Here is a 20,061-nt window from a genome sequence, read left to right as displayed (position 1 = left end):
TTCCTAGACCAAAATAATAATAAATGATAATCCGGGGTACATCAGAATGAACTAGGCGGAGGGCAAAATCCATGCCTGCAGCCATATAGTATTGCTTGGTAGTAAATTGTGGACTGAGTTCATACAAGACGTGTGCACTTCAACACTAATGAGGCTTGTGTGTTGCGGTCACCCACTCTCTAGCTGCTCAGCAAACTGTTGCTATGGAGAGGAAGAGAAAACACATGGAGGGATTGAACGCTTGTAGCTATGTATGGTAAGATAGTTTTAGACCGTTGTTCCATGTGGATTAATCTGCACTGCACCGAAAATTGAGGGGGTGATCAAAGTAAGGAAAATGCAAAAACAGGATAAAGACTGGCCTCAGTGATGATGACTGTTATAATGTGCAGGTGGCTGCTTTTCATCAGTTATCTGTTAGAGAGTAACGTCAGCGCTAGTCTCTGTTTTCATTGTGGTTATGAGTAATATAGGTACTCCGTCTTTATGACGCTTATGAAAACTACTCAGAAATGCCTCCTTGTTTAAAACTCAATAAAGAGTATTTTTTTTAAAAAACAGACAGCACAAAAAAAAAGAAAAAAAAGAAATGCCATATTCATGCTGCCATGTGATTCATGTCAGTGTGTAACCACGTTGTTTCTTGTGGCTTTACCCCGCTGAACGATACCACTACCATGAAGGAAGAAATGCATTGTGGGATGAGGTTTATTCATTTCCTTAAAATTTTTCAGGGTCACAGGGGACTGGGAGTCTATCCCAGCATGCATGATATTTGCTTTTTAGACAAATATAAATAGTGAAGTTGATGCCTATCAACTTCACTATTTCTTTCCAAAGCCTTTGCCTTTCCATCAAGGCAAAGGGCGGCTACTTTAAAGAATCTAAAATATAAGATAATTTTGATTTGTTTAAGACTTTTTGGTTACTGCTTAGTTCCATTTGTGTTATTTCATAGTTTTGATGTTTTTACTATTATTCTAAAATGCGGAAAATAGTAAAAATAAATGACTTTTGACTGGTAGTGTATGGATGCTGGAATATGTACCCAATTCAAGTTTTGATTCAAATGAACACATCACTGTAGGGAGACTTGATGTTTTATAATATCCTGTATGTTTGGGTATTTTTATTTTTTTTCTTGGAGGTTAGATCTCAAAGAAATTCGAGGACGTCGCTCCAACATGTCTGTGGGTAACCTTTTCTTCAAGGTCTCAATGTCACAAATCTTTTGGATAGAGAACTTGGTTTGTTGTTACATAACACAGAGAAGTGGTTATTTCATAAAAACAAAAAATGTATTTTTCAGAAATTCAGTTACAAAAAATGATAAAGCATAATACAACAACACTGTTAAAATAATTGAATCCACACATATAACATTGCTGTTCTGCCGTAATGACAGCATCATTATTTTTAGAATAGCAAGTTATTGTAAAGTCTTTCCCATTATATAACTTGCTTTACTTCACTGTGTGGAATTTCACACTTCATGACACGTAGACATTTTTGGCACTGACACTTAACCAGCCTATGTGTTGCGAACAATGATTCACGCATAAGGCACACACAAATGTACCATTACTCCTCTTAACATGACCCACAACCTCACATTTACAGTAACAGAAATGACTCATCTGGTCTCTTTGTCTCAAGCAACACTGAACATAAACTCCAATATTTCAGTTGATTGGGTGTCCGACTGAACGGACTGAGGTAATGGTCACAGTAATGATCCCCATTTCATTATGGACCAAGATACTCTCTCTCTCTCTCCCTCTCTCTCTCACTCTCACTCTCTCTCTCTCACTCACTCTCATTCACTCACTCTCTCTCTCTCTGGAATACACACACGCACACACAGACATAACCTCAAGTAGTTCTACAAAAAGGCTGCTTTGCAAGGGTATGTGTTGAAATGGTAGGGTTTACAAAGGAGAGCCAGTTTCACCGCTGTGCAGTACAGCCTCCCCATGAGTCCAGAGGTCCTCTGTTTGACCTGTGGGTGTGTTGCTGCCTTCCAGAGGTCATAGATGTCCTCCACATGACCGTGTGAAGTCATCATCTGGTCATAGATACACAGGTGGTAGGGCGCCTTGCCTTCCCCTGAGAAATAGACGTGCTCCTGTGGCGACACACCCATGGCATTGGCACAGATGCCCATGAACACATCGTCTATGTAGATAGAGGCGTTCAGAGTCAGAGTGGCCTGGTAGATTTTGTCTGCTACGTCCCTGGAAACCACGTACCCCGCCCCGGCCGTGTAGTCAGGGTAAGACGACCACTGGTACATATCGACGGGAACATAGTACTTGCTGTCCCTGCTGCGGATAGGTGGCGCCCCTCTGTGCACACGACCGATCCAAAAGTCCGTGACCCCTCTCCTGCTCATGTCCTGCAGGTAGTTCACCAGATTAGGCATGTGAACGAAGATATCATCATCAGCGGTCATGAGGAAGCGGGCGTGGGCGCAGCGGGCATGTGCCCAGCGGAACTGCAGGATCAGCTTCAGAGTCAGGTTGTGGAACGAGTCTAAGAAGTCCTGCTGGATCAAGTCGCCGTGGAGACGGTCCTCGCAGACGAGCTCCTGCTGCAAGCCCACTCCACTCCTCTTGCTCCAGGAGGGCTCGTCCTTCTTGGTCCGAGGCGCTCCTAATGCGAACACCACCTTGACCGTCACTCCCAGGGCGTCACGGATGTAGGTCTCGTTACCCCAGGTGGATCTGATGGCATTACGCCTCTCAGTGTTCTCCGGGGACGTTTTGACAAAGAGCAGGAGGAGGACGTCTTGGCCAGCGCACTTCTGCGGGTGGTCCAACAGGTAACGGAAGTTGCTGAAGCTCCAGGCCTCCTCGCGTGGGATGGTGAAGCTCTTGTTGATGAAGGTGAAGCGGTTGACCAGGTAGCGGTAGGAGTAGGACTTGACATGGCTGACTACATTGTTGTCCAGCTGCTCCCAGCAAACCATCACCACTGACAGCACCAGGCACGTGGTCATCAGCTGCACACATTGGCACTTGCGGATCCGGCGGAAATTCACAAACATCCTGGAATCTTCTCACCCACCCTCTCTCCCAGCTGTGGTCTCTGTCAGGTCCTGGGGCCGGTGCTGGAGGGGATGGAGGAGAAGTGATGGCGGAGGTTGAAAATGTTGTTCCAGGGACTCAGAACTGGGTCTTCCATCCTAGGTTTCCCACATGCAGCGGAAGGCATGGACGCCGGTGAGATTCACAGGTTCTGCTGAGAGGCCACCTCCATCACAGCAGAGTCGCTCACACTTTCACCGTCACGGACACACAGCATCGTTGCAGCAGGGGATTCATCGCTCAGCCATGGAGCTGTGGTCCCATCGCTCTGAAATGGAACAGGGTACATGTTTACTGTGGTGATGGGATGTGCAATAAAACCTACTTCTGTCTGCAGGAGGATCTGAGGAAAGGAGGAAATGATGAAAACAATGGGCCTACATCTTTTTTTCTGATTGCTGACAAAGAAAGGCTGACAGATGACTTCCTTATATGGAAGTAAATGAAAGTTTGGTGGTTATAGTTTTTCTTTGCTTTCTTTTTTTTAAATGTTGAATAATGATTGTACAAGCAGGTGTGTTTGATGATATGCTATCTACTGTACGGTATTTTGTAATGGCCATAATAGAGATTACCTGCTGGACTCATGTCATCAAATAAAACCAATACATTCAACCACAATGGAAATAAGTCCTGTGACTTTTTTGTGTTATCCTTGATGTTCTTTTAATTGTGCATGTACATTGGTGTTGCAACCATGGAATTGTCTTTTTAAAGCGAATTGTCAAATAAAAAAACTAAAACTAAAAAAATGACTGCACTGCACTGGAGGCCTACTGTATGCTGCATGAACAGACACTAAATAGCAGGCTTATTTATTGAGGGTGGAGCAGCAGCGCATGTAAAAGTATGTTAAATTGAAATATCTTTTATGGCTGCACCTGAACTTAGGCACTGACTACACCCACTTGTGTTCAACAGTGTTGCTATGCTAGAGCGGTAACACTAGCTGAAAAGTCAAACATTAGCTAATGAATGCAAAAGCCAACACAGCAAATGTGGCGGTGCAGGCCCGTCCATAATGGAGGGGTTTAAGGTGCAGACCCACTGAAATCGCTGAGAGCCATGGAAAGCGTTCGGACACAATGGGGACCGTCAGAATAGCTCTGGAGCACAATGCGGGATGAGAATAGCCTGCTTCCGCCTGGGCCCGGCCTGAAACCAAGGGGGGATCATGATGGGCCCGGGACCTGGGACTCCCAGCGCACCCCGAGAGCTTTTTAAACATCATTTGATGGCCCGCGCCTAATGGGGTCACTGGCTTAGAATGGCTCTCTTTCTCTCCACCTGATTATGAGAACTGAAACACTACCTAACCCCTGGTTCACATCAACCTCCCATACTGTATACACTAAACACTTTGTTCCACACTGGGCTTAATACCATACTACGCGGTTTGTGTGTCATAAAAATCTATATATCATGCTTAGGCTTGTCTGTGCTTGTTTTACAAACTTTGACAGAGGGTAATGCATTTTTACAGTCCAACAAGGGAGATAAAGACAGAGGCATCGCTGTTGAACTTTGACCTATATAGGAGAGCATCTGGAAACGATTAAAATGACTGCAAAAGGCGTGGCACGCCTAATTTGAGGAAACATTTATGATGTGGGGTGGGGCAATTGACTACGTATCTACACTCACCCCTTGTCTTCATCATCTCATATAATTACACATAAGTAGTTGTAAACCTTTATTTATACAGGGAGGGCCATTGAGAGCAAGCTCTCTTTTTCAAGGACGCCCTGATTAGTCACCCCAATGATCAGAGCACAGCAGATAATCACATCACATCGTTTCCATTAGTTCATCAAGCTGTGGGACACTTGAATAGCATAGAAATCAATATGTATTATAGTGGGCTAGTGGGAAGAAATTATAACTCTCTGAAAAACTAGGAAGTCTGTGTGATACCATGATAACAAATACATTTTTTGATTTGATTTGATTTTTTAAAGCTTTATATTGGTCTATATTAGACATGTAACAACTGTTTGAGTCAACATTGAGAGAGACTGACTATCTCCTGGATATGGTTATGTGGTAAATAAAAATAGCTTACTTTCTATAGTGACATCATGAAATAAAAGTAAGCTACACATCTGTATATGGACTATACTGAGTCCGTAATTTAAGCCTTAAGCACAGACGATAAGTTGGGGTTTGTGCGTGCGGTGCGTTCTGTAACCTTCACATCAATCAATTCAGGCTCATCTTAACTGAGCTAGAGTCGAGCTCCCAACGGCCCACATAACACTGAATCATTAGTTTGCTTGACTTGAAAATCAAGATGAGAGATAATAGATTGCAAAGTGAACTGTGTCACAGAGGCCCTGTGGACATTAAGCCTGCGAGAGGCACATCATCTGACAGGTGCACCGTGTCAACTGCCAACAATGTGACAGTCCTAATTTAACACTGCCTTGTTTTCAGCACGGGAGTCCGTGTGTGAGCTGAACATACGAGTCTCTTCTCATATGCAGATAACTTACAAGGGCATTTTGAAAACCTATTATATGATCATGTATGAAAATTCTTCTTCAGAGTTTGTTTTCCATACGGATCTACACAGTTTTCGTTATGCTTGTTAAGAAACTCAAGGTTATATTTCTGTCATATATATACATTTTATTGTGCTTTCATTGTCTAGCGAAAGGCTTCATGTATTTGCTGACAGTAAAAGATTCTGTATAGATTATTGACAGAAGAGTGTTGGCATAGACTATCTTGTCTAACAAAAACAGGTTCTGCTATTTGTACTCGTGACTCACTCCAACACTCCAAGTACTATACAATACCTTGGATTCTGTACTGGATCTGTCAGGAAAAAAGAAAAGCCTTAGAGTGTTGATCCTCACTCTTCTGTCTCAGCTGGATCTAAAACAAGCCCTGTGAAAGTGAACCGGCCCACTAGCATATTTCCAAAGTCACCACTCACATAAATAGATTTGGAACAGGGAGGGAGGGAAAAGCACACCATCACTCGACTGAGTACCACCACTCACCGGCAAATATCTGTCTGTTGTTGTGCGTATCCAAGACAGAGGCAGCAGCGGCCTCCCTTCCAGTCCAGATTCTTCTTCTTCTTCTCCTCCTGTACAGATCCTCTCCTCAGCTGAAGTTCCCCGCTTACTTTTCCCTCTGATGGCCAGAGAAGACACACTCGTCAGAAGCAGGCATCAGTTGTCAGTGAAGCCCTTTGTGTGGAGAAAGAGTGTGTGTGTGTGTGTGTGTGTGTGTGTGTGTGTGTGTGGGTGTGTGCGTGTGTGTGCCGGCCTGTCTGGGTGTGAATATGCGAGTGTGTGAGTGAGTATCTCTCTGTTTGAGCTGAGTGTGTGGAGTGTAAGTTGCTGGTAAATTGGTATTGGTTGCCTTGGTTCTTCTCTCTCCCCTCCCTCTCTCCCCTCCCTCTCTCTCTCTCTCTCTCTCTCTCTCTCTGTGTGTGGGGGTGGCCAGTCGGTGTAGGTGGTAGTGGAGATGAGAGGAAGAGCTGCCCCCCCTTGCCTTTACTCTCACCATTTTGCTCACGCTGAGTGACACCCAAAGGCTGAATCTCAGAGGCACTGAGTAGCGCTGAATATTTGACTCACTCATTTCAAAATGAAACACGGCCCACTGACTTTCAAGAGGAAGGGGGATTTTGGTGAGCAACATCCAGGTGACTTACTGCTCTTTGTTTCAACACTGACTGTCTTTTCCTGTTTCCAATGAAATGAAATGACTGTAGTTTTGTTCCAGTCATTTAGACCCCTGCCAGAGCAGAATGGATGGCAGAAGAGACAAAGCACCCCACCTTTAATCTCCTGATTTATGATTGGATATCAAAGTCCATCAGTTGAATTTTCACAATGTTACCCATGTAAATAAAATAATTTTTCATGAACCTCAGCAATTTGTACTTTGGAATTTTCGCTCCCTGACTGCAGGTTTACCGAAAACGTTGCATTTAGTTTCACTGCTGCTCTCTCCTCTCACACTGTGGGGGGGGAAAGCTTGAAGGACTAGATCTCTCTCTTATTTTTCATAACAAAGGTTTTCTGCAATGCAAATCCTCGGCTAATCATTGTCGTTCTAGGTGCCGAGCTCCAAGAGGTGATCTATTCAGCGTGTTGTTTCTCTATCAGCCTCTATCACTTTCACACCTCCCCCCTCCCAAGTACCGCACTATAGGAGCTCAATAGGCCTAAGTGCCTCCTAGGACGGGGGGTTGTAGTTGCCAAAATCAACACTGTGTTAAAATGGTGCCCACTGATAATTTAGTGGAGTAATTTGTTGATAAAAAAAAAAAATCAAATAGCGGCAGTTAGGGTTGGCTTCCAATCATTTTCCATTTACCAAACTACACCAAAGATGTTAAAAAAAAACAAAAAAACAGAACCAAATCAGCCTCCTCAGCAGTGAGTCAGACTTCATCAAAGCAGCTTTCCAGAGTCTCACTTGAGAGGGTTTGGGATCAACAGGTAGATGGATGTCTAAAAATACATGGAATGATCTCATTAGAGGAAAAACAGAAATAGAGAGATGACAGTGAAGTGCAGCCGAACTCCCATGACACAGTGCGTCACGAGACAGTTCAAGGACAGTGCCATACAGTTTAAGAGAAAGAGGAATGTGTGTGCACACTTCTGTTGCACCGCAATGAACTTCTGTGAAGGCTTTCCTGTTGCCTTCTTGTTTCTAAGTAAGAGGTGAGTCGACCGAATGCATGAATTCTTAAGATTGCCCCAAAACACTGTTATTGTTAACATTTTGCAATCACATTGCATAATGACAGCACCAGCGGAAACAGAGGCAGGTGTTTCCTCTTTTAGATGACTAGTGCAGTGCCCGTTTAAAACATGCTGGCAGCACGGTGCCAGGAACCTACAACGGGGTTTTAGGGCCACTGTAAAAAAAAAAAAAAAAAAAGATAAAATCTAAGATATCGAGAATAAAGTCAAAATATTTCAAGAATAAAGTCAGAATATTTCGAGAAAAAAGTCGAAATATACTATCAGCAGTCAGTAAGGACCTGTCAGAGAGAGAAGAGGAGCAGTTCACTTCCCGACAGTCCCGGCCAAGGTCCCGACAGCTGCCAGCAGCTCCCAGCATCTGAGTTACTGTCAGCTAACAGGTAACTTTACATTTGCTCAGGGAACTTTTAATCGATTTATCAGTGTTTAGACGTTTGGTAAATGCGATTTCGGTCGTGGTGTAGTTGCTACTACGAAGGTATAGCCTAGCTAGCTACTAGGCCAGTGATTCTCAAACGTTTTCATATCAAGGACCCCTAATTTAGTACACATTAGGGCCACAGACACCCATTTGGTGAGATTTTGTCTCCTGAACCCCTTACCTCAATTACTTACTGTTTTTAATTATACAAGCCAGTGTTACAAGAATATATACTGATACATTTTTGAATGTCTTCTTTGTGAGTACTTTCTGACAATATTGACTAAAGCCACATATCTAGACCACATAGTCCAAGTTACCGATTAAGTACAATAGCTACTCCACTCCCAGTGTCAGATAAGGAGATAAGAACAAAACAGGTGCAAATGAGGTAGACATTCACTAACTCTCTCTTTCTCTCTCCCTCGACTTCACTTGACCTTTGTTGTTGTTTCTGCTGTTGTTGTTCATTGTGAGATCTACAAATCCCAGAGAGAAATATGACCAAATCTGTGGTGTCTTAGAACTGCTACATGATGCCCAAATGTGATTTTCCGCTGCTCACAGGAATCGTCCCGCAGGTGTCTGTAGTTTTCGCCTATTCTCTGATCTGACTCAGTCTGGTTTCAGCCCCTCGCAATGGATCATATGACAACTTTTGATTGAGGGACAGATGAAGCACATGAGGAGGCTCTTAAATATTTAAAACACAAAGCACATGGTGGGCCAGAGTCATCAGCTTTCTCATAGCAAAGGAGGCATGAACTGCTGAAGTATCAAGTCCTGTTTGAACATAATGAAGGTTTTTGTAATTATAATAACAGTTATTACAGCGTTCAACAAGTGTATTTTGCGTGTTAAGGAGAGAGGCCTGTACACAGAAAAAACACTTGCTGGCTGAACTTTTTTTCTTCCTTAAAATATCTGATCGTTGAACACATCATATCTATTCTTAAGCCATATACCCAAATGAGGGGATTTTTTATGGAGGTAGATTTCTATCAATAAAAAACAAACAAAAGTATAATCCACAATTATTTTTACCATCCACACACAAACACCTCTCAATTTGTGTTTCGTAAATTAATCCACAAATGTGTTTTTGCCATCCACACACAAACACCTCTCAACTTGTGTTTCGTAAATCATCATTTGAATGAATGCAAAAATTATATTCACAAATGCAAATAACATTTTCAGATACTGTATCGTTCCAATGTTCACATTTACAAATCAAAAGCTTGGCTTGCGAACTGGCGAATCTACATTTGTGGATCGAAGGACACGCTTGATCTGCTTGGATTTACGTACGGATTTTATTCCGCTGTTGTGTGTCTTCTTCTTCGGCGCTACCTAACACGGCCCGCCGATGTTCGGCTCATCAGCGCCACTTTTAGAACAAGTGGCCAAAATCGCACATTATCTTTAAGAAGTGGATGCGCCCTGACATCGTCCTCGCTGTCAAGTCTCGACACAATCGGCCAAAGTCAGCGAACGGACCGCTGTAATGGAGCACGGTGCCAGGAACCTACGACGGCCTTTTAGGGCCACTGTAAAAATAAATAAATAAATAAATCTAAGATTTCGAGAATAAAGTCAAAATATGTCGAGAATAAAGTCAGAATATTTCGAGAAAAAAAAAGTCGAAATATACTATCAGCAGTCAGTAGACCTGTCAGAGAGAGAAGAGGAGCAGTTCACTTCCCGACAGTCCCGACCAAGGTCCCGACAGCTGCCAGCAGCTCCCAGCATCTGAGTTACTGTCAGCTAACAGGTGCTTCACAAAAGTGCTTCACAAATGAAATAGTTTTCACCCGGTCATGTAATCATCATTCCATGAAGTTGATGTTTGTATGCAAATTGTTCTCTGTAAGACACTGAGCCTCAGATACTTACTGCACTTTCTTCTGTTACAGAAACTCCTGCTCTTCAGGAACCACCTGACACTTCTCTGGAAAATGCTCCCAGTGTTTGTTTAAGAGCAAAGAGAAATTAACTTATTTATGATGTGTTCTGGCCTTTTCACTAGTAAATTGCTATGTATTCAGATGTAGTGTTCATAGTGTATACAATTTACCTATTTATTTGGGTACTCAAGTCAAAGAAGGTTGTAAGGTATGAGACAAGCATCTGCATCTTTTTTTATCTCACTTTCAGCGCATCGAGGCAGTTTTATATGCTCCAGTGGCATGTTTTTTGTTTAAGATCACTTTTTGTTGTTTGTGATCCTTTCTGATGTTAAGCCTTTTATCAAACCAGGAGCTTGGTTCATATATTGGAAGTAAGCATGTTCAATTTGTTACAGTAACACCTACAGTAGATGTCTTCCCCTTGCTGAATCTTACCTTGTACTGAAAAATTACAGCTGCCCTCTGTGGACTGGAGCTATTACAAACTAGTGTTTCAGTCCATAGATGATTGGTCTTATTTGTATCTGAGACTATGTAGTAATGCTTAATTTGGCTTAGAATGTTTCGCCCATTGGAACGTTTTTATATTGAAATAAATGTGTATTACTTTACACTACATATAACAAATTGTCTTACCTGTCATCACATTGTAGTGAACTGCCCTCAAATTACTTTTCTCCATCTTACCTTGGTTATTACAGCAGCATTACCAACATCTACTTACATGTTTTTCAAGTCACAAATATCAATATTGTGTTACTAACAGTGTTTTTAATTATACAAGCCAGTGTTACAAGAATATATACTGATACATTTTTGAATATCTTCTTTGTGAGTACTTTCTGACAATATTGACTAAAGCCACATATCTAGACCACATAGTCCAAGTTAATGAACGCTGTTGCCTCAGTGTAGAGATAGTATTGCTTGTAGTCATTATTATGATGCTGCACATACTGATTTCAGATTCAACAACACTGGATCAAAGGTGAGTCGCCTCACAACATGTGGCCATGACATAAATATCAAATTCTCTGATCAAATGGAGTCCTGTGTAAACAGTGTATGAAGATAGGTTTGCATTATGCAACTCAAAGTTATGCTAAAGAGTTGTAGTAGAAGAGAACAGAGTCATAGTACAAGACATAACGTCTGTCATGGTAGAAGGTGTTAATCAATACAAGAATGCAGAAGTAGCCTAATAATCTTCCCAGTTAACAGTTACTAACCAGTTAATGAGGCTCAATGAGAGGAGTTCTGCCAAGAGAAACTAACCAAAAACTGACATCCCTTGTAGGAATCATAGGTAGAAATGTATCTTTTGAGCAGACATTAACGTTGCACAAATCAATAATATAGGTAGAGTTACCAAACAATTTCCCTACAATGTCAAGTAGGCTAACACTAAGCATGTCTATTAACAAAGTTGCACAGTCTGTGTTAGCCTAGTACAGTGGTTCTCAATGTGGGGTCCGGGGACCACCAGGGGTCCTTGAGGGGGTTCCAGGGGGTCCCCAGCAAATTGATCTATTGTTAAACTTCACCATTATTTCATTTACAAGAAGTAAACACAATTAGAGAATGTAGAAGAATGACTGTTTACATTTTTTAGATTCACTGTTATCACTCTACCTACAGTCGGCCTACAGATAGTCATGGAATTCTGGACAAAATCATATCGAACAATATAAGTATTCTCAGATTTGGGTTCAGGAGACAAAATCTCACCAAATGGAGGTCCGTGGACCTAATGTGTACTAGCTAGGCTATACCTTCGAAGTAGCAACTACACCACGACCGAAATCGCATTTACCAAACGTCTAAACACCAGTGGTGTAAAGTAACTAAGTACATTTACTCAAGTACTGTACTTACCCATACATAAATCTGATATATGACAAAATATCTAAACTACATATATAGTGTATATGTCCATGTATGTCTCACACATATATGCGTATAAATGTGATATACATATAAGTCACCATATATACACATATATGTCAGATATATTTTAAAATATAGCAAAAATGGCCACTTTCATATAAGTCTCATATATTTTTCCAGATATACACATATACAATAAATATATGTCTATTGCATAAATGTTAATATATGATTTAGTTATATACTGGTACTCATATTAGGGTTCCAAATATATTGAAATATGTAATGTTCTTATATGTAACATTTATGTAGCATTAAAATATGTCACAATAGATGTATAGTACATAAATATAAAATCTTTGATATTCCTAAGAAAAGAGACAAATAACTTTAATTCTTTTTATTGAATAATATTGAACAGTATATTGAACAGTTTGTTTTTTTTAAATAATATTGAACAGTATATTGAACAGTTTGTTTTTTTTAAATAATATTGAACAGTATATTGAACAGTTTTTTTTTTTTTAGCAAGTTGATTTTTTGGCTGCTGCCAACCGGAGCTCCGCCATTTTACAGTTTAAGGCCGTTCCAATTTGGCCTTGGGTTACCCCCTGGTGCTTCAACATAACAGCATCTAGGAATGTAGAGAAAAAAAGTAATCAGTTATAAAGCAGTCTTCATACTGGTGTGGATTAACTCATCATCATTAGGCGAAACGTACAGTAGCATGGGTTCTGTAAACTTAATAAAAGTATGTTAACCACATTATGTATGGTAAATATTCACAGCCATGAAAGCAACCTCTTATTTTACATGACAGACAGATGGATGGACGGACGGACGAACTGAGAGATGACCGGACAGACAGACACAGACAGATAGATAGATAGATAGATAGATAGATAGACAGACAGACAGACAGGCAGATGGGAGATAGGGAGATGCAACGAAACTCAGAAAGAATATAATCTTAACTCATAATGGCTTTGACTTTTAAGTCATCAAGGCCGCTCCGACGCTCCCCTTTTGCAACTTTAGAGTCACCTCCTGAGAGAGTGGGATAGTGGGATTTTATTAGATTTGCTTAGAAAATAATGAACATATGAACATGACATGTTAAAAAATCATAGTAAAAATATCCTTGATTAAGCCAAATAAGAACTGTACACAACAAAGGGTCAAGACATAAGTGATAATAAATTTAAAAAAAAAAAAAAAAAAAAAAAATATATATATATATATATATAAATAAAAATACTCACTTCTAATCCTAATCCTAATCTAATAATACTGTAATCAGTACCCAATTATGCTAATAATTCATTTCAGGTAGTCACTGACATTGTCTCATCAAAAACAAGAAGTAATAGTTTGTCACTGAGCACTATTATTGTGACTATCCAGTGAGTATAACCCAAAAAAGTACACAAAAATACCTGCCTTGTAACAGGGAATACCAAGTTGATCCCATGTTTTTTACCCACTGGTTGTATTTACATACTTCATATTAGCACTGATGGTTCTCAGGTAGTATCTCTAGACCCCAAAGCAACCTTAAATTAACCACAATGTCCAAATCGAGGGCTTGGAGCCAAAGTGCGATTTTGGTTGAATATGAGTATTATATATCAATTGAAAGGTCTCAGTGAGATCTTTTCAGTGCCAAAAGCACACAACTGAAATCATGACCCATAAGTTTTAACAAAAACTGAAAGCCGTAACAGTAAAAGTAGGGTTTTGCTTGCTGTCAAAAGGGCGTAACTGCACTTATGCCCTTTTGACACCAAGCAAAACCCCACTTTTGACACTGAACAAGCATTGTGGGTAGAGGATTCTAGCAGCACTTAGGTCAGCTCAAAATGCATGCTGACGTAAGTAATGCTAGCATGGCAGCATGATCACATCATTTTTAGTATTCTATTCATATCCTAATTAATATTCTAGGTCAATATTAGATGAATGTAAATATGTTAATATTCCCATTAAAAACTTAGGCCTATAGATTCAAAATGTTATTTTATAATGTTAGGAGTGTGAACTGGTCAAGATGAGCTCTGACAGTAAGACTGCTGGTAGCTGAAGTTCTCCCTCAGTGTTATGAGGAGTTTATTGAACTATGACTTCTTGTTTTTGATGAGACAATGTCAGTGACTACCTGAAATGAAATATTAGCATAATTGTGTACTGATTACAGTATTATTAGATTAGGATTAGGATTAGAAGTGAGTATTTCTCAGAAAAATTAACTGTTTGATATTCCCGCCTATAATAAGGCCTTATATAAAAGGCTGCTGATTCACAATAGAACCATATTTTGTCATTCTGGTTGTTTTGGAGTGTAGGGACACTACCTGTAGACCATCAGTGCAAATATGATGTAAATACAACCAGTAGGTAGAAAATGACATGGGATTAATTTGGTACTCCCTCTTTCAGGGCAGGCGTTTTTTTTGTACTTTTTGCCTATGTGGTGAATCACTTCACTGAAGAATTTAATGACTTTTGCAGTAAAAAGAAAAATTATGACCATCCATTTCATGAAGGGGACATATCAAAGTTGTGAAAAAACAAGGTCATGTTTTGTTCTAACCTGGGTAGGGGTAGAACAAAATTTTGTGGGTTTGGTTCCTGCTCTAAATGTACAAGAACCAGCTTCTTGACTTCCTATAATATTTCATACCTCTCGGATGGATTAAAACGCCTTTGATTTTCCTCGGAATTATGGAGTCGCCTCACCATGTCCTGTAACATTCACGATATGATTAAATTATAAAATCATAAGTCATAGCTATTCTATACTGTTGTACAAAAACAAATTTACACTTGAGGCCATGTGTCCAGTGGTCAAATCATAGCCATGAGGTTACAATAGCAGTCTCTACCTTCTCTCTCTCTCTCTAACGGCCCACGGTAAAATCACTATAATATGGCCAAATCATATTCCATAAACGCAAAACATACCTTAGCGTTCCCTATTTAAATAAGCTTTATCTGTTTAAATAATGCTATCAAAAACAGTTGTGGCTCACCAGAGCAAACGGCTTCCTGCCAAATAGCACACACGTTGTGTAGCAGAAAACTGTAACGTTACGCTGTACTCCATTGAAACGGCTTCCTTTGTCGTTACACATACATAAATTTGATTATTCACAACTCGACCCGAAAGATTTGTAGAAAATAACATATTCTAACAACTAATTAATTAATCTGCTTTAGTTGCTTGTAAACAGATTGATATTACCGATAAATTGACAGATTTACATTTGGCGCGTTAATTTACAACAGCATATCAGGCCGCTATCAATGCATTATTACACATAAAAAGCTCCCTGGTCGGCTTAAATCATTTAAACAAATCATTAAATCATTAAAAAAAATATACTGTATATGGACAGGCAAGTTGGGGTTAGTTCTGCATAAGCTTGGCTGGCGCTACCGTTAAGCCAGCCTTTTAGTGGTAGGAGTTTGGCTAGCGCACCCAGCAACTAAATTAACAGATTTTTAAACGAATAAAGTTGATAAGGTAGCTGTACAAACAAGGTAACCTTGGCCTACTGACTATGTGGACACAAGTCATGTCAAACACCCAGATGCCCCAGCATTCCCCAAACTCCCTGCGATGATGCCAAATTTCCACTGCCATACACTTTGTAAATTGTATAGGCTACACTATGAACACTACATCTGAATACATAGCAATTTACTAGTGAAAAGGCCAGAACACATCATAAATAAGTTAATTTCTCTTTGCTCTTAAACAAACACTGGGAGCATTTTCCAGAGAAGTGTCAGGTGGTTCCTGAAGAGCAGGAGTTTCTGTAACAGAAGAAAGTGCAGTAAGTATCTGAGGCTCAGTGTCTTACAGAGAACAATTTGCATACAAACATCAACTTCATGGAATGATGATTACATGACCGGGTGAAAACTATTTCATTTGTGAAGCACTTTTGTGAAGCACCTGTTAGCTGACAGTAACTCAGATGCTGGGAGCTGCTGGCAGCTGTCGGGACCTTGGTCGGGACTGTCGGGAAGTGAACTGCTCCTCTTCTCTCTCTGACAGGTCTACTGACTGCTGATAGTATATTTCGACTTTTTTTTTCTCGAAATATTCTGACTTTATTCTCGACATATTTTGACTTTATTCTCGAAATCTTAGATTTATTTATTTATTTATTTTTACAGTGGCCCTAAAAGGCCGTCGTAGGTTCCTGGCACCGTGCTCCATTACAGCGGTCCGTTCGCTGACTTTGGCCGATTGTGTCGAGACTTGACAGCGAGGACGATGTCAGGGCGCATCCACTTCTTAAAGATAATGTGCGATTTTGGCCACTTGTTCTAAAAGTGGCGCTGATGAGCCGAACATCGGCGGGCCGTGTTAGGTAGCGCCGAAGAAGAAGACACACAACAGCGGAATAAAATCCGTACGTAAATCCAAGCAGATCAAGCGTGTCCTTCGATCCACAAATGTAGATTCGCCAGTTCGCAAGCCAAGCTTTTGATTTGTAAATGTGAACATTGGAACGATACAGTATCTGAAAATGTTATTTGCATTTGTGAATATAATTTTTGCATTCATTCAAATGATGATTTACGAAACACAAGTTGAGAGGTGTTTGTGTGTGGATGCAGCGGAAAATCACATTTGGGCATCATGTAGCTGTTCTAAGACACCACAGATTTGGTCATATATTCTCTCTGGGATTTGTAGATTTTACAATGAACAACAACAGCAGAAACAACGACAAAGGTCAAGTGAAGTCAAGGGAGAGAGAAAGAGAGAGTTAGTGAATGTCATCACCTCATTTGCACCTGTTTTGTTCTTATCTCCTTATCTGACACTGGGAGTGGAGTATTGTACTTAATCGGTTTAAATGTTCTTTAGCAATCCTATTGTGTGTGGCAACTGCACTTGTGGTCAAAAAAACAAAAGTCAGGGTACGCACACACACACACACACACACACACACACACAAACATACAGAGGCACACCTACGCCTCAAACCTGCCTCTATGAAAGCAGAACTTTCCTTCAAGTTTTTCAATTTTTTGCACAAGACCTTTAAATCAAGACAACATACTGGAATCTATCAGGTTTTCTAAAGGGCATCCTGTTGTCCTCAGTCTTTCAGTCAACCGAAGGAAACTGTAAAAGACTGCAAGAAAAGTAACACAGGTATTTCATTGAACATTTAAAATTATAGCTCAACATGCAGCAACTCACAACACATTGTGTAATGACGGCACCAGAGGAAACCGAGGAAGGCGTTTTCTCTTTTCGATTAAAATTTAAGATTGTCTAGTGTATTCTGTGTTTTGTCTTCTTTTGGGTTGAGCTGAGCTAAACTGTGTGCATATACAGTAGGTGGTACACATATAGGTACACATATAGGTGTTACATACATTCACATGCTGAAGTGTTTTTCAAAAGTTTTTGGGCTACACTCAGTTGAGTTGATACATACGAGTTTCAAGTTTTAGTGATTGTGTCCCAAGTTCCAGTTTTAGTGTGTAAACAATTGTGAAAAACTGTAAATTCTACAGTAAATTGAGATTTGCTGCCATGTTCACTAACACTTAAGTTATTGCGTCTATTCACACTCAGACATACACAAACATATATAGATACATAGTTACACATGTATATTTAATACACACATATGTACAGTAGGTGCACATAACACACAGTATCTCCTCTATACATATCTGGAGGCTGATTACAACACCACTAATCCCTAACCTCTGCAGAACGTTTGTATTTACCTAGCGCTTTGTACGTTTAACTCTTTCACTATACCCATAACCCCTAGTCCTTGTCAACATGATGTTCACTGTGCTTGTCGTGTTTTGTTTTGATGTCTCTTCCACATGTGATAATATTGTCTTGTTGTTTTGTATCTGCTTTTGTCTGTAATGTTAGCATCTACAATAAAAAATAAAAAAAGTTTACGAGTTATTTGCACATACCAATGAGACTCAGGAAATACAGACTGTGCAAGTGAGACAAAAAACAATGAAAAAATGTTATGAACACACTGTGGTCTACATGTTCCACTGACTGCACCACTGGGTGGCAGTCATCCACTTCAAACCTTTTCGTCCTGCACATCACAGCAGCAGGCATCCTCACCATAGTAGGACTCAGTGTTGTTTTCAGGGCAGCTGTGTTGAAATCAAAAGCAAACAAGCAAACACCTTGATATTATCAAAATAGATTTTATTCTAGACCTTGAGATCTGAGTAATATTACAACAGTCAGATCAGGGGGCTGCAGACTGCAGCCATGTGAGTGAGAGAGAAAGAGAGAGTACAACATAGGTGAGGGCAAAGACAACACAACAAAAATCTGCAAATTGGTATTTACATGGTCTGGGTGTTATAATACATCAACATTGAATTCCAGATTTTATCTTTTTTTTTTTTTGTTCATTTTGAGTACATAGCTACAAATAAAATCAGAATTACAAAAGTTTTTAAAGAGTACAAAACCTTCAAGGGCTTTCCGACATAGCAAAGATAGAATTAGTACTTTCGGTAGGAACAAAAAAATAGCAAACACACTCGAATGCAGTGTAAAAAGCTTATCGTCTAAAAACAAAACATTATAAAATACCATTCCACTGTCATAGACATCATATGAAATAGTGTCTTTGTGGTACAGTCCAATCACTGTTGACCGTATTAAAGCAAACTTCAAAATACTCTTCATACACATCAGTACAAAATTTGTGTTTTTTTTTTTTTAAACAAGTAACATTCTGAACAAAAACTGCAAACAAAACTTCTGAAATGTCCAACATTGGTGTTTATCAAGCCGTTAGATGTTAGTTATGGCTATGAGATGAGACCTGGAATGCCATGAAGTCGGCTTGGTTTGAATATGTACCCCAATGAGTCACCAGACAAGACACTATTCACCCTTACAATTGCGCTGAAACACTGCACCTTTTCCATATCAATTCTGATTCGTCTTTTAAGAGCATTTTAACATTGGATGCATCTAAGATGCCTTGAATAAACACATCTCCCTGTTTTTCCATTTTTAGTCTAAAGTGCAGAGAAAAAGAACCTGTAAATACCCTGCGGAGGGCTGCTCTTTTTTTTTGTTTAGCTATGACTGTTTAATGGTATTTTATAAAGAACCATTCCTCATGGTCGAGACCCCACATGATGCGTAAGAACATCACAGATTTCAAGCGTGTCTTCAAAAAGTTACGCAGAATTTTAAAAACCACCCTTAGCGGACGAGTGGCATACAAAAGAATCCCCTGTGATAGCACAGATATATATATTATATGCAGTTACAATGTTACATCAAGTCATATGCTGCGAGTCTGCCTTCTTTTCACCCTGCCTAGGAACAAAAACACAGACTTGCTTCAAAACGCCACCTCTGAACACTACAAACAAAAGCACCATCTATCCGTGCGTAGGCCTCGACAGCCTGTCTCCATAGAGTTTGTTATTAATGCTGGGCAACAACTGCTCGACGACAGCAAACCGAAGCAGGGACTGTAGTGTGTACGAAGGTCGACACTGGACATTGCACACCGACGGGGACGCTATCAAAAGAAAAGGCCAGACACTTAAGCTAACTGAACGTCGTAAACAATCGCTCAACATGACAAAACTGTGATATGAAGTCCAGCATCATCCATCAACCGTGTGATGAGAGCGAAGCGTTACGGGGCCCCGGTTGGAATCGTCCCAGCCAGGCCTGCCGGGGGCCTGCGCCGTGTTTTGCAGAAGGTGCGCTCACGACCCTGTGCACAAGCCGGTGTGGAACAGCGACGCTCCTGATAATGTCCTGATAATATTTAATGACCAAGCAAGGAGGCGAAAAAAGAAAAACAGGAGCATAATTAAAATGGCTTAGTCTGATTATCATTCAGCATTGGTTAGCGACAAGCCATGAATTGAGGAAACGAGTACACTAATGGCTATGAAACGCTCTCGGCAAATGGATGCTAGTTAGTGGTTATGGGCCTGTCCCCCCCCGACCCCCCCCCCCCCTCTCTCTTTCTCCC

At 40.4% G+C, this 20,061-nt stretch overlaps 1 protein-coding gene across 1 annotated transcript; it reads right to left on the bottom strand.

The window, feature by feature from the left end:
* Positions 1-736: 736 nt before the first annotated feature.
* Positions 737-6,405, bottom strand: LOC139647385 (lactosylceramide 1,3-N-acetyl-beta-D-glucosaminyltransferase A-like). The gene is made up of 2 exons (XM_071523277.1): positions 6,092-6,405; positions 737-3,354 (listed from the first exon to the last, which is right to left on the bottom strand). Exon 2 carries the CDS (start codon positions 3,044-3,046, stop codon positions 1,883-1,885), a length of 1,164 nt encoding a protein of 387 aa, XP_071379378.1. The 5' UTR covers positions 3,047-3,354; positions 6,092-6,405; the 3' UTR covers positions 737-1,882.
* Positions 6,406-20,061: the final 13,656 nt, after the last annotated feature.

This window comes from Centroberyx affinis, unplaced genomic scaffold, assembly GCF_046629955.1.
Source record: "Centroberyx affinis isolate AG114_WGS23_722 - 3 ecotype Tasmania unplaced genomic scaffold, CSIRO-AGI_Caff_v1 ptg001078l_1, whole genome shotgun sequence".
NCBI lineage: Eukaryota > Metazoa > Chordata > Actinopteri > Beryciformes > Berycidae > Centroberyx > Centroberyx affinis.
The sequence above is the reverse complement of the archived record's forward strand: the minus strand, read 5'-3'. Positions and strand labels throughout refer to the sequence as shown.

Bases quoted from the DNA above. Each gene is read 5' to 3' on its own strand.
- LOC139647385 (XM_071523277.1), bottom strand. From the start codon at position 3,046: ATGTTTGTGAATTTCCGCCGGATCCGCAAGTGCCAATGTGTGCAGCTG.